Source organism: Branchiostoma floridae, chromosome 4 (genome assembly GCF_000003815.2).
Source record: "Branchiostoma floridae strain S238N-H82 chromosome 4, Bfl_VNyyK, whole genome shotgun sequence".
Lineage (NCBI taxonomy): Eukaryota > Metazoa > Chordata > Leptocardii > Amphioxiformes > Branchiostomatidae > Branchiostoma > Branchiostoma floridae.
In genome coordinates, this window is record NC_049982.1 from 5,585,847 (window position 1) to 5,600,842 (window position 14,996).

The 14,996-nt window shown below is 45.0% G+C and overlaps 2 protein-coding genes across 2 annotated transcripts; one reads left to right on the forward strand and one right to left on the reverse strand.

Moving 5' to 3' along the window:
- The first annotated feature begins 1,620 nt into the window (after positions 1-1,620).
- LOC118413108 (olfactory receptor 6M1-like) lies at positions 1,621-2,895 on the forward strand. The gene has a single exon (XM_035816279.1). It carries the CDS (start codon positions 1,621-1,623, stop codon positions 2,893-2,895), a length of 1,275 nt encoding a protein of 424 aa, XP_035672172.1.
- Positions 2,896-6,230: 3,335 nt separating this feature from the next.
- On the reverse strand, positions 6,231-14,110 carry LOC118413109. Its single transcript, XM_035816280.1, has 7 exons — positions 13,935-14,110; positions 10,806-10,878; positions 10,093-10,267; positions 9,061-9,278; positions 8,450-8,731; positions 7,135-7,563; positions 6,231-6,802 (listed from the first exon to the last, which is right to left on the reverse strand). The coding sequence occupies exons 2-7, from the start codon at positions 10,873-10,875 to the stop codon at positions 6,231-6,233; spliced, it is 1,746 nt and encodes a 581-aa protein (XP_035672173.1). The 5' UTR covers positions 10,876-10,878; positions 13,935-14,110.
- Positions 14,111-14,996: the final 886 nt, after the last annotated feature.

The following is a 14,996-nucleotide window of genomic DNA, read 5'->3' on the forward strand; positions in this document are numbered from 1 at the left end:
GGACTGAATTAGTTTTATATTTGGGGTGTTGGTAGTTTGTGACAATGACTAGAAACAAGCTAAGCATAACTTAAGCTGTCCATGACGATTCGTACAACCCCTTCTTGAGTTTTTCTCTTTCGAAGTCAAAGTAAACCTAATCCTGCAGTTCCAAAAAGCCGCCCGAAAAGAGGCCCGAAGTACGACCACAGCATGTCAAAAACTGGAGATCCATTGCAGTACCATAACTAGCCCCTAGGGGCATAAAATCTAATTATCTCGTACCAAGTACTAGTATAAATACAATCCATACAGGCTATCTCGAGTTATGCTCTTCATCCACATACACCCCTAACGTTACATGCATGCATGCGCACAAACACTACCGAAAACATCTTGTGTTGTGGACATGCTACGGTTTAGAAGAATTCTGGACAGTGACTCGGAAACATACCAGTATGAGTCAAGACGTGTGTCTAGTAAAATATTAATATGGACCTGAAGTTTTCTTTCATTCAACAACATAAAAAGATATACACAGAATGGCGACGACCTCCAGCAAGCTGCTAATGAGATTAATATTTTTCTCAGCGTCACTATTGGAAAATGAAATTTAAAACTAGCAATGACAGATACAGCAACAAACGAGATATAAAAAATGGAGGTTCCGCTGCAGTATCTTATCAAGCCGCTAGGGGGCCCATTATCGAACTTGACCTTTGTTTTCCTGACCCCTACCCACCTACCAAATATCATCAGGATTCATCCTAGGCTTCTCGAGTTATGCTGTTCATAGACGGAAGGACAAACAGACGCAGCCTAAAACATAACCTTAGCCATTCTGGCAAAGGTATGATAGTGCAGCAGTTAGGTTAACAGCATGTAGTATTTAAGTTTATGTAGTTCGGGATAGAAGAAAAAGGCGCCAATCAATGTCATATTAATAAGGTTTAGTCAATTTGCTTGGTATCGACAATAGACTTTTGGTTAAAATCAAGCATTTCTCTTGGTTTCTTGAGGCTTGAGGCGACTCTCCAGAGGGCGTGCAGAATAATTCTAGGTAGACACTATGCTGGCTACGCAGAGCCTTAGAACAGCTGTCACTTACTTCCCTGTACGTAAGACGTCGTAGTCTTTGCTTGAAATTTGCATTGTCTGTGGCTAAGTCTCCACTATTCTCTGGCTGGTTACCCCCGAAACGGGGTTCGTGGCAGGTAACTACGTACAAAGGACAACACCACACAATTTAAATGCAGATCATCAAGATAAACCCTACCTTATAGTTATATTGTATCATTCTTGAATGCGTCTTAATGAAAGTTCTATCAAATGTATTATGTATCATACACCAATTCAGCTTGTATGGCTGCAATTATATGTACATGTATACACTTGTTTGGCGCTAATAAACCAGTCATTCATTCATTCAACATTTACTAAAGACATTATTTAATGACCAGTTCCTGAATACCATGGAGAGAAGCTTCATACACAAAGTTTGTCACAAACAACATTTTTCTCGCTAAGACACCACGTTTCGGTCCCTGAATAAATCCGCCTGTATTTGCCATTGAGTATGCGGTTAACAAGAAAGGAGCACACTATTCCTAACTAAGCGGCGCATTTCCGTGAGCTATCAACATGGAAGAAGGAACGGAAGGTCCGTCAGAAGAAGATGATGTCAACCGTGTTCTATCCATCAGCTCAACATTTCGCGATCTCCAGACGGCCTACCTCATCATAAGCCTGGTACTGTCGGTAGGATGCGGACTGTTACTCATTTTTTTGGTCTGGAAAAAGGAGAATCTGCAAAAGCCGAGCCATTTCCTTCGCTGTAACCTAGCCGTTGACGACATCATCTTCACCAGTTGCTTGATTCCCATCCGCATCGTCGCACTTTTCCGGCAAGATGTCAGTGGGGAACATCTGTGGTGCTCGGGTAGAGTCCTGGTAGCACCCGCAAGTCTACCATCCATGTCTGGCACGTACCTCCTGATGGCGGTAGATCTGTATTACTTCGTGTGCGATCCCCTTCACTACCATGACAAAGTCACCACAAAACGCGTGGCTGTAGGTATCCTGGTGATCAGGGCCTTCTCCTTATTCTTCGGACTAGCGCCCGTGGCTTTCGGCGGCCTGCCCAAATACGGCCTGCTATGTGAGTCTGACCCTGTGACCAGTGTCTCCCTGTCTGCCATTATCAGGAACATTGGCACACTGGTAAATTTTCTTGTTATTCTCTTCATCTCAACGCTCTACTACCAAGTCTTCAAGGAAGCCAGGAGACAACAGCAAAGAGATGAGAACCGCGACCTGTGGGTCTTCCAGACCAAGGCATTCAAGCTAATGGCACCGCATGCAATTGTAATGACTCTAAGCCTGGCCACTGCCATTTTCCAGTTGGCCATGGCACGAGCTGTGATCAGTGAAGAACAATTGTCACAATATGGCCTGTCTGTCGCCAACCACGTGTCCGTCCTCCTGTTCCTGTCGGTGTCATCCGTGGCCAACCCCATCATCTACAGCTTACGGCTCCCAGACTTCCGTCGAGCCATTAAGGAGCTGTGTGGATTGCCAACCAACACCCCACCTGCGGTACCGGCACAGCGACATGGGGACATGGAGATGGCCGCCATCACCGGTTCTGGGCAAGGCGCGCCGGCAGCAGAAGTGACGCCAGCTCCAACCCCTACAGAAGCCCTGAAGCCGACGGCGGAGGACGGAACTCCCGACCGAGCACAAAAGCAGACAACACAGGCAGACATGAGCCCAGGACTGGCGCCCTGTACACAACACCGTGGCTACAGGACCGCAACACAGCGACCATTCCAGCTAACAGTGCGGGCAGACGTACATGCTGAACCAACACCACGTTCCGAGGAGGACATCACGGTAACGCTTCCCGGACAGCTGTAGCTGGATGCAGAATCACCAGACGTCCCTACATTAGCGCTGGACACAGAGACCGACAAGGCAACAGTAGGACACGCTCTGGACCAGTTCGCTTCACAGCACCCACCTGAGCGTCCGAAGTTGGCATGGGAAGAAGGTACAGACGGGTGAAACAACAGTCAACCTTGAAGAAGCGACACAGAAAGAAGGAACTGCAAGTCATTCGCCGTCTTAGAACAGTGAAACGCAAGGAGAGCAGTGGAATCAATTTAGAAACAGAACTGCTCAAGAACTTTGCACATGCAATCACATTTTGTATATTTGGACGCACTTCGAATTCGAGTCTGAAAACGGAACCATTCGAACTTCCATCCACAGACAGAGGTAGGCTTGTTTGCATCAATCTTTAAAACTAATTCATTTATTTAAGCCTTCATTTTACATCCACAGTGTAAGCAACATTAGGATTAGCCATATAGAAGACACGGAATTGCCGTTCTTATGAAGTTTTTTCCATTTCCCCTCCTTTTTAGAGGAAGAACAACGAAGCATTTGCTATCATTTGTAACCAACCTCGTTATTGTGTAAAAAAAACTCTTACTCTCTTACAAAATATGTTAGCTCCAAAATGTATATCCCTTTTCAGCATGGCGTAAATGTTAACTACTGTTCAACTGACCATGCATAGAGATATATACCTATATATGTAACGTTATATCACTCATCACGATTTAACAAACACTCTGAAATCGTCAGTAACGTTATATTTCTACCACAACCAGGCGAAAGGGAGGCCCTACATGTTTGTCGTGGAATCGTTCTGAGACTAGCGTTCTTTGAAAGTATGATTGTCTCCTAAATAACCCATTTACTCTGTGATTTACATGTAGACGTTCGTTTCAGTATTGTGGTAAGAATCCAACAAAAATACGCCTGCAGAAATGAATAATTAGTAATGGTCCATCCTCTACCTCTTTTTGCAACGAGAGCACTGATCAATCCTTCTCATTGAAAAGTTAGAAATTTTAGCTTTGAAAGAATAGGTCAGCTATCTTCGGGCAAACCGAGCATATCTTATAGGAAGTGTCTCCATTAGACATGGCCAAAAATGACAGTGTTTGTTTTCTTCGACGCATTCATTATGCATTTTAGCGCTAGGCATAACATTGTTTAACGTAACAGTATCGTTTGTTTCAGGAGTACACGTTTGCCTTTTTCTTCTAAAAGATATTCTTGTTCTTTCTCAAATCCACGATCACATATAGCCATGCAAAGGACAGTGAGACAACAGTACATGCCACTAATACTGTTTAATATCTTCACTATTACTATAGTTTCTAAACAGTGTTTCCACTACGCAGTCGCTATTGTGAGTTATGTGTAATGTAGCACAGGTTCACATCGTTGACTCTCGTAGCTAGCTGTAAATTGTCATGTTTTTTTGCAGTTCTAGTGCATCGATGTATTGTAGTACATGTATTGATCTTAAAATGTTTTTGAAAATCTTGTATCGGTTCCCAGTTTTGACAAGATTGATTTGCTGACCAGACACATGGTTTTATCACTACTTCGCCATAGTATTACCGACGTCAGGCCGTTCGTCAGCAGCTATTGTTGACTTTACTGAATCTCTGCGCCTGTGGAATTTCTGTAGCAACACTGAAGCTTGTTGATCTATGTACAAGTAGGACGTATAGCATTTTGGGTATTGCTAGGAAATGAATGATAGGTGGGAACACACACACACATAAACACTCACACATACATGCACACACACACATAAACATACACACACAAACACACACAAACACACACTCAAAGACATATGCACACATACACACATAAAACAGATACAGACGCAAACACACGTGAGCGCATAGACACACACACGTATACGCACACTCACGCACACATACGCACACACACGCACACACATACACACACATATGAACATGTACACACACATGCTAGTACACATGTATAAACGTTAAACACGCACGCACAAACACACATGAACACGCATACGAGTAACACACACACATACATACACACACGTATATACACATATTTCACACGAATACGAGTATACATGAATTAACACATAGACACTCGCACGAACACACACGCACAGATAGACCCAAACCGAAACACGTACAAATAAACGCACAGCAGCACTCAAACGCACCTGCCTACCCACACAAACATGCACACACACGGTCACGCGTCCACACACATGTCACATAAGCACATACAGACACACAAACGCGCACTTTCTCTTTTTTTTCTTTCACTCTCTCTCTCTCTCTCTCTCTCTCTCTCTCTCTCTCTCTGTCTAGGGTACAAGCACTCACACAAACACACACACAAAACAAACAGACACAGGCACACACGGACAGACGTGGACAGACACACGCACGGACATTGGCATGAACACGCGCAGACGCAGACGCACACACACACACGAGCGCGCACTGTCCAACTCTCTCTCTCTCTCTCTCACACACACACACACTCACAAGCACGCGCACGCAAGCAAGCACACACACACACAGTCATTCTCATGCACACAGACACACCCGCTCACACACAAACACACACTAACACACACACACACACACACACACACACACACACACACACAAACACACACAAACACACTCATACACACACAAACACACTCATACACAAAAACTTCACGAACGCGACATAAGTTCCTTCTATTTTTTATTTCCCAGCAAAACTCCTTGATTCTTCTCATTTCACTTGTACACGTAGATTGCTAAGCATGTTTGTTGCTACAATAATCGCACATCTGTGCATACAGAATTTCAGCAAAGCCAACTTTACGTACTGCTGAATCAAATATGGTCGATACTAATTGGATTAGTTCAGAGCGGCGTGTTTGATCACTCATATATCAAATATAAGAGTTCGTCGCAAAGTAATGATGCCAAGAGCACTATATTCACCACAAAGGCTGCGAATAACACCTAAAGTTAAGCTTTTTGAGAGGGAATATTACTTATTGTATAATTATCAGTACTTTTCTATCCGTTGTTGTTATAATCAGTGTTGTTATGTTTATTACACTGAGATTGTGGGTAGTATATTGTGATTATGTGTATTATGTCACGGTTATGATCGATTAGAACATGGATATAATATTATGAAATGACACGATTCCTTGTGCTAATTGATTTCATATTATGTATACATGATTAAGCTAAGTAGTGAGCTAAGCAAATGTGTGTGTGTGTGTGTGTGTGTGTGTGTGTGCGCGCGCGTGTGTGTATAGGTATGTATTTGTGTGTACGCAATACGTCATCAAATTTGGTGCACTGAGGCACTACGTCAGCAAATCAGGGGCACTTAAAGCGCACTTCGTAGTCGCGGCAGGTGTAGGGTGCAGGGGTGTTTTCCAGACCCGGCGGATTCTTGCGGCAGACGAATCCCGGAGCGGGTCCGAAGCGCCAGAACTTCTCGCCGGTCAGCCCCGCGGGTACGTTGCCGGTGATGGTCTTGACCTGGATGCCGGAAGCCTTGGCGCAGGCCTCCCCGGGGTTGAGCGCGTTGACGCTAGAGAGGTACTCCCAATCCCCACTACCGCCGGGGTTGTCGACGTCGAACCAGTCGGTCCAGCCGGGGCAGTCGCAGGGGATGTGGAAACTGCGCTGTGGGCACCAGAAGCGCACCTCGTAGTCTTCGCAGGTCGTGGGGGTACAGGCGAACCCTGAAAAGACGTTAAAAAAGAGGAAGGTGTCTCCGGTTTGTGCCGCGGGAAGGCCCGTCCCCACCACCCGAGCCTCGATCCCTGACGGGTTGTCGCAGATCTCTCCCGGGTTTTCTTGACGGAGGTTGGTCAGCGTCTCCCAGTCGCCTGTTCCGCCCGGGTTGTCGCGGTCGTACCAGCGGGTCCATCCGTAGTTACAGTCTGAAATGGAGCAAGTCAACCAGATCTAACGTTATAAAACTATTGTTCAGTACACGAAAAACTGACATAATGCACAGGAAATCACTCATTATCTGCATAAACATGCGGAATGCAAAAAAAGTGACTTTAATATCTAAAATGTTGTTAAGTAAAATACCATACGTATACGAAACATCCAGAAGTAATCCCTTACCTTGCCCCTTTGCAATTTACAGAGATTCATTTGTATTTGAAACATTGTTAAAATGGCTGTGGTTCCCTTATAACTGTATTACTATGACTTATCATAAGTTGTCCAAAAATTAGCATGCTTCGACTGACGGCACACTTACTGTGGTACCACGGCCACCACTTCCACGGCCAGCGGATGATGATGTAGATCCTGAGCGGGCAGCAGTGTATGATGATGATGACGTGGGGGTTCCACCACCACCAGCCCCAGGGCAGGTACACCCAGGACCAGTACTGGTTCAGCGACACGGCGGTAGTGGCCTTGGCTGCCCGCCGCGCGCGCTCCACGACCCGGTCAGCGTCGATGCTCTGCTGGAGGACCTCCACGCGACCGTTCACGTCTTGTACTGGAGCGGTGATGTTGGGATCTGGAGCTGGTGAGTCCGGGAGAGCGTCTTGCACGGTATCCCAGTCGGTGTTGTCGATCAGGTCGGCCAGGTGTTCCCTGACGTTAGGCAGGGCTTCCTCGGCCGTGGCGGGAACTGCCTCGCCAAGCCTCTCCACTTTCTCCTTCACGCTACCCAGCGACGCTGTGTGTGAATAAATGAATGATTGGTTGGTTGGTTGGTTTATCATTGTGTCTTGCGACTTTTAAGTCGCCCAGTCTACATGGGACCGCGTGGCGCAGCGGTAGCATGCTCGGATTTGCACCGAGAGGTTGCGGGCTCGAATCCGCCTGCCGTGCCACCGATCTTGTGCCCTTGGGAAAGGCACTTTACACGACTTTCCTCACTTAACTCAGGTGAAAAATGAGTCGTCCCTCGGATAGGACGTTAAATGGAGGTCCCGTGTATGGGGAGAGCCACACCCCATGCACGTTAAAGAACCCCCACAAGTGCGATAGTGCGGTGTGGATGGAGCAAACCATTCTGTCTGGAGTTGGTGATTCACTACAAATCACCCGGGCGGAGGCCTGACCAACCTTCGTGTCGTATTAGCCATACGGTGATTTACATGTTTCACCATGCCCCGGAGAGGAGATATGCGCCGCCAGGGGACTAAAATGCGTATTGATACAGCACAACATGTTGTGCTGCCCCTACGGCTGATTAAAAGGCTATGGGACGAACGAACGAACGAAGTCTACATGGGCTTATAGGACACCGGTTCTTGGAAGGAAGCCGGCTGAGGAGAGTAGCCCACAGGGGCAATGTGAAAGGTGACATGGTATTAGGCCCCCTTTCCACTAAACGGCGACCGCGCTGTCGCTCTCACTGCGACCTAGAACGGATATGTGTATCCTTTGATTTCATACTGGATATACCATACAGCATGTGAGAGTGTGACTTAGAGGACAACAAAACACACAAAGTGTAAAAAAAAAGTTCTTTTCTATACAAAAATATTCGTTGAAGATCTGTCAAATCTTAGGTCGCAGAGAGAGCGCGTGGGAAGGGGGTATAAGGACAAACGTACTGGCGGCGTTCCCGGAGCCTAGATCATTGATCTCGGGATCGGAGAAGGCGAAGGTGAGCTCGCAATCCCCGGCGTCGTACGCCAGCACGGTCTGTGGGGCGGACACCTCCCATCCCCCGCCGAGCTTCCCCGGCCCGTCCGGTGGGGTGGTGAGATCCACGGCCTGCAGCTCCGACAGGTCTCTTTGCAGTTCGTCCAGTCCCAGCTCCTTGAAACTTCTCGGCATCGCCTTCTTCATCTCCGTCAACTTCACCTCCAGCTTCCGGTACTCAAAACTTGTGGCTGCGAGGGGATGGTAAAAATAGTAGTAGTAGAGTCATATGGTGTAAAATATCTTTGTACTTAGAAAAGATAATGACACATGTCTAGCCCCATGCCTGATTGTATGGAGCTTATGCTATATTGTTTTAAGATTTATTATGTATCCTGTTCCTTTCTTTTTTGTAGTTTAAAGCTGACCATACAAAAGTCACTGTACCTTTTATCGCGTCAAGAAAGTTTGATATTCAGATGGCAAATATTGTCTTTTAGAGTAACAAAAATGAAAAAAAAAAATGTTGTGCAATGAAGGACGTCATCGGCAAGCCATGCCACCATGCATGTGTACTTACGCAGGTCGGATTGGCAGATGAACCGTCGCCACTGCCTGGAGCAGTCCGTGGCGACCCACCGGTACTGGTTACTGTCGTCCAGCATGACGCAGTCCCTGTAGGCCGTGTTCCCGGACACCGCGTTCCAGGCGCTGGGGCTGCCGGCAGTCAGCTGCGTACTGTCCGCCCACACAAAGGTGCTCTCTGTCGCCAGGTCGTCAAGTCCGATCCAATGGCTCCTGTAACCACAAACAGATTTGTATATATCTTTAGATGCCAGAACTCCCATAACGCAAAAATAGGTAAATATATCAAGGACTGCTCTGCTATTAGAAAGAACTAATGATTAGCCTACTCCATTGTAACACTATACCAAAGAATTATGTTAGCCCTTATTGTTATGTTAACTAGGTTGCTAAGCTTTATCATATACCTCTGTTTTGTACTTTGTGTAACAGTTGTTGCCATACATTGTATCATATACAATTGTCGTGCAATAAAGTTCTTCTGTAATGCAGATGCCAAGTGAGTGAATGAAGGTGTTGTGAGTAAATGAGAAAGGTGGACTGAATAGTGAGTGAGTTTGAATGAGTGAGTGTGTGTGTGTGTGTGTGTGTGTGAGTGAGTGAGTGTGTGTGTGTGTGTGATTGTGTCTATGTGTGTGTGTGTGTGTGTGTGTGTGTGTGTGTGTGTGTGTGTGAGTGTGTGTGTGTGTGTGTGTGTGTGTGTGAGTGTGTGTACGTGCGTGTGTGCGTATTTCTCTCTCTCTCTCTCTGTATGTGTGTGTGTGTGAGAGAGTGAATGGGCGAGTAAGTGGGAGAGTAATGAATTCCTTACACACTGAGTGACCAAGAATGAGTAATTCATCACTTGAACGATTGCCTAGATGAGACTTAGTGAGTGTGTAAACGAGAGTGACCAAAGGCGAAGAGTAAACAAATGGGTAGATGAATGAATAAAATATCGGAAAGTGCCTTGATGGAAGAAGAAGAGGGATTGATAAAAGGAACCGATGTTTGTGACAGCGACGTGAATACTGAAGTTACCACTCACGGTGCTTCTTGGGTCATGAGACGGTTCTGAATCCAGGTGTTGGTCCCGGAGTCTTGGATGACCGCGAGTTTGCTGCCCGAAGATTCACACGTGGCTCTGGCGTTGTCGTAGTTCAGCACGTAGGGCGAGAACCAGTAGCAGCGGCCGTTGTAGAGATGTGTTCCCGGGTTACATCCTACGGGTTGAAACAAGGATCCTTATTGACATCGCAAAAGCACGGGGACTTTCGTTCATGAGGTTAGACATCAATGTATTTTGTACTATGTATGTAGAACTGTGTATATAAACTTATAAAGCACATCGAGACTTTGTCTGACCCTTGCCTCTTCCCTCGTGACCTCAGTGAAAAGCGGATTGCAGGCCGATTTGAGCTTTCATGAATAAAAAGGTTCAAACAAGCAAGGTAGACAATATCTATATCCGACAATTGATATATTTGCAACTGAATTTGATTCGGAGATCATTTCCGAACGTTTTGAGTGACATCCGTCACTCTTCTTCAGCGTCGCTAGAATAAACTGGCAGAACAAATTGATATTTAGTACGTCTAACTTTAAGAAAGAGTTGAACATGTTAAAATCGCTACATCGTAGGGTTTTGTATGCAAATGTCACTCATATGTAAATCTGGGGATTTCTTAAGACCTCCACAACAGTCACTATAGATGCACACAGGTAGATACAACGACTTTAACAACTGGAGACATGACCCACCTTGTCCGTTTGTTTCTATGATCAGCAGCGCGACCGCGCACAGCACTGTGGGGAGGTGAAAACTGCCCATCCTCTGTGAACAAAGAAATATGTTTTGTAAGTAAGTCCAGTGCACGTGTAGCCAGGGAAGCGGGCACCTTCTTCAGTTGTAAGCGCTGGCGCAATCTCTTTGCTTGCTAATTGTGGCTTCACACATGCGTATATATTCAAGTCCGTATGAGGTCCGTACCAGGCTCTACAAGTCGCTGAAAACAAGTGCTTTTAAAAAAGCTGGCATTTTGCCAATGTTTGCGTGTGTGAACGTTTTTTTCTAGTTATTAGAATGTCATATAAATAGAACAGAGTAACTAAACCTGATATTGGCGCATGGAGAGATTCACATATGTGCCTGAACTGCAGCAGATCTAGACGCCACCTGTTAAAATTTCCGTGAACTGCAGCAAATTTCACTACACATTGCCTGTTTTTGAGTGAGCTCTGTTGCGGGGCATTTTTAAGTTGTTTTTTTTTTTAATTTTTATTTCTATTCGGCAAAAAAACGAAGCGGCGAATCCGTTTACCAAAGAAATAAATTGGTGTGGCCGAATGGATGTAAAAATTAGTATTTTAATGGATGTAAAAAAGAAAAAAAAAGTTGAAAAAATTCTACCTCCCCGGATTCGAACCGGGTGCATTGGTTTAGAATGCGTAAACTTTACCACTGCGCCAGTGCGAACATGTTGAAGAAATGCCTGTTTTAACAGGTATACAAATGTTTGGCATGGATTGAACAGGTCCGTTCATCTCAACATCACAACATCACAACGGCGACTACACTGGCCAGAAGGCATTTTGCGACTGCAAGTCGCAAAATGCAAAAATTGGATAAATATATAGATAGACAACATACCAGCCGAATTAAATGAGTCACAAAACATACTCCTCGGTCAGCTAACTACTCAGGCCTTTTGCATGATGCGTCTTTATAATTATTTACCCAATTTCTCAGACTATTTTTCCAGCAACATGTGGAGCCTGGTAGAGGCTAATTCTGACTTTCCACTAGAGGGTCCTTTCTACTAGACGGCTGTCGCTCTGCACTCTCACTGCGACCTGAACATGATGTGTGTAACTCTCAAATTCATACTGGCTATAGAATACAAAATGTAAAAGTTTGACTGAAAAGACATCAAAACACACAAAGCATAAAAAGATAAGTTATTTTTCTATGGAATTCTTTGACTTTTGTGCGATCTGTCAAATTTTACGTCGCAGAGAGCGCGCAACGAGAGCGCCGTCCTAGTGAAGGGTGGTATGAGCACGTGAGACGATTGCACCGGCGGTTACACAGGAGGATGATACCCAGGTTAAGTCCAGTGACTCTAGCCTGTGATACTTACGGTATGATAGACTACTTAGGTGTGCGTGTGTGTTTGTGTGTGTGTGTATGTGTGTGTGTGTGTGCGTGTGTGCGCGCGCGCGTGTGTGGTAAAACGATGGCCCTGTCATTATGGTTGTTGACATAGAACCTATTAGATATCCAATTTCTGAAAACAAAGTAAATTGAAAATGTTTGGCTTGCAATAGAAAGAAAGCCAGTCTCCACCTGTTTGCAACAAACAGTTCAGTACATGCTGACGTTGTGTCAAAAGTGTAAATCAAAGTGTAGGACTGAAACATTTCAAAGCCATTGTGTCCAAATTTCTTTGCTGATCTCGTTGACACCTTGCCTTCGAGCAATAATGTGATTACAGTTGATTGATGACAACTTTGTCAACTTAATTACCGAGCTGCATATTTTGTACATAGCCTTTGCTCTCTCATCCATCATAAGTCCTTTTAGCTTTGCGTTGTTATTTGGTCAGAGACAGAGCCGAGGAACCGGTGGGGCAGCATCGTCCCTCCAACCCCTAGCCACGCCCAGTGGTAGTCACATGAACACATCTCGCTCTCTTATTGGATAAAGTGCAAAATGATTGACAGTCCATTGTGAATCTTGTAACATCCCTTCCAAACACTTGAAATGAGGGTTGCGCACTTGTACGAGAGAGCGAATTCCGTACCCACTAACAAAATGGCCACCTAGCGTTGTCGCGTTGCATCTGACAAAACACTAACTTTGCTGTTCCTATTCCTAACAGCCTTCCAACATGCCCACATTATAGACTTCACTTAATACCCAGTCAGCTTTCCCGCTAATCCTAGTTAGTCACAAAGATGAAAAAAAAAACCGCGCGCTGCGTAATACCAGGGGTAAATGTAATTGCGTATGTACGTTTTGACAACAACTTTTCTTCAGAATCTGTCGATACTACTGTATAGTACAAACAGTCGTTAGAATCTAACAAAGCTAGCCGTCTCCCATTTCGTTACCGTTGAAAGGCAGCGCACGCAATATTGAAGCATTAACCTTGCGTTGTGTTTTGTTGTAGGATCACGTCTCCCTGTCCGTTTCTGTGGGAGAACACCCCATACTTTCCCAAAGTTACTTTGTCTCACGCCTTCCCTATAAAAAATGAGGTCTACTTAGGCTTAAAACTTATTGGACAGCAACATGTCTTTGTCATAATCGTGGTCTAGAAAGGAAGGCGCGATATTTTACGTCATTACGGGCCAAAGTTCTTCAGGGTTTTGTCAGAACTATTGTGTCTGCGTTGCTATATCGTCTCTGCACGCACATGTGTTTATCAAGCACGTTCGACAACTGGGTACATCGGAATCCTTGGTGCATATTCCTATTCCGCTAGTACATCTGCTACCGGTACATGTGTTCACGCGTATCCATAGTGCAGCATGAGTAAAACCATCTACAACGTGGTCTAGTGCTTCAGAATTTCCAGCCAAGGGCCTGAACAAAATTCTGATAAATTCTGACAAATGTGACGGATCAAAATGAAATGAAATAAAAGACATTTCATAGACTCTGAAAGTCAGCAGAATCACAATCTTACCTGTCGAGTATCCTCGAGCTCTTGGAGTCGACCCCAAGATAACATTAAAAGCATTTATCAACGCGGTGCTTCAGAATATCCACACTATGGCCGGCCTGGCCTGAACAGCATTCTGATAAAGTCTGACAAATCTTACGGATCAAAATGAAGTATTAAAGGCATTCATGGACTCTAAAAGTCAGCAGAATCACAATCTTACCTTTTGATTGTCCTCTCGGAGTCGATCCCAAGACACAGCGCCGTGGACACGGGTGCGGAGAGCGCTTTCCACCGGTACGAACCCTTCTCGCAGCCCCTGCCGCTGCAAAAGTGCGCGGCTCAGGCCCGAGCTAGACTTCTTCAACTTTTGCAGATGTCTCAATTATCTCGGTGAAGGCGGAGCTGATTGGAGGAGAGACATTGCCAGTGACGCGCCCCCTACTGACGTCAGCATCGTTGCCTAGCAACCAAGGTATGAAAATTAGTTTTTAAATATCTTTTCCACACCTGTGAAACGCTGCATGGCAGAGCAAACATAAAAGAAGTAATTAGTTGAACTTTGAAGGTTACATTAGCTGATTTGACTGATATCTATGCGAGTGTGTTTGTTTGTATGTCTGTGTTATGTTTACCATGTATTGACAATGATCTATAAATCATATATTTCCTCTATGTCTTGTTGTTCAGTGATTAGCACTTAGGTAGCTCATCACATGATTTTCCCGCTTTTTCACGTCAGTTAACATGTCAAACGTGATGTTAAGCAATTGACCACTGATCTATGCTCATTATTTGAGGTGAATGACATTAAGGTCGGCAAAAAAGTCATTTTCTCCAAGCAAACTTAAACATTTTCTGTTCCTTTTAACCACTTCTTATCCTTGCCCATTCCACTACCGATCGCGGATAGTGAGCTGAGTTTTACCAGTCATGTACAGCTCTAAAAGCCTCAGAATTTGCACCAAATTGAAGAAGAAAAAAAAAAAGCCAAAAATGACAGTGATGAATGGATGAATGGGTTGGCAGAGTGACTGACGAACATCTTGTCTCATTGCCCAGGGCCAATCACCGGTGCGGCACTGCGGGGTTCGAAAAATTGCTCAACGAATTTCAGAGATAAAGAACGAATTTTCTTACTTTCGTGTATTTTGTTGTCTTCTAAGTCATACTTTTACGTATTGCGCAATATCCAAATTATGAAAAAAAAATCGGCGTAAATAACACAACAGTAACGCAGTGAACGACCCCGCAGTGCCTCACCGGTGCTCCAAGTGCAGTGAGA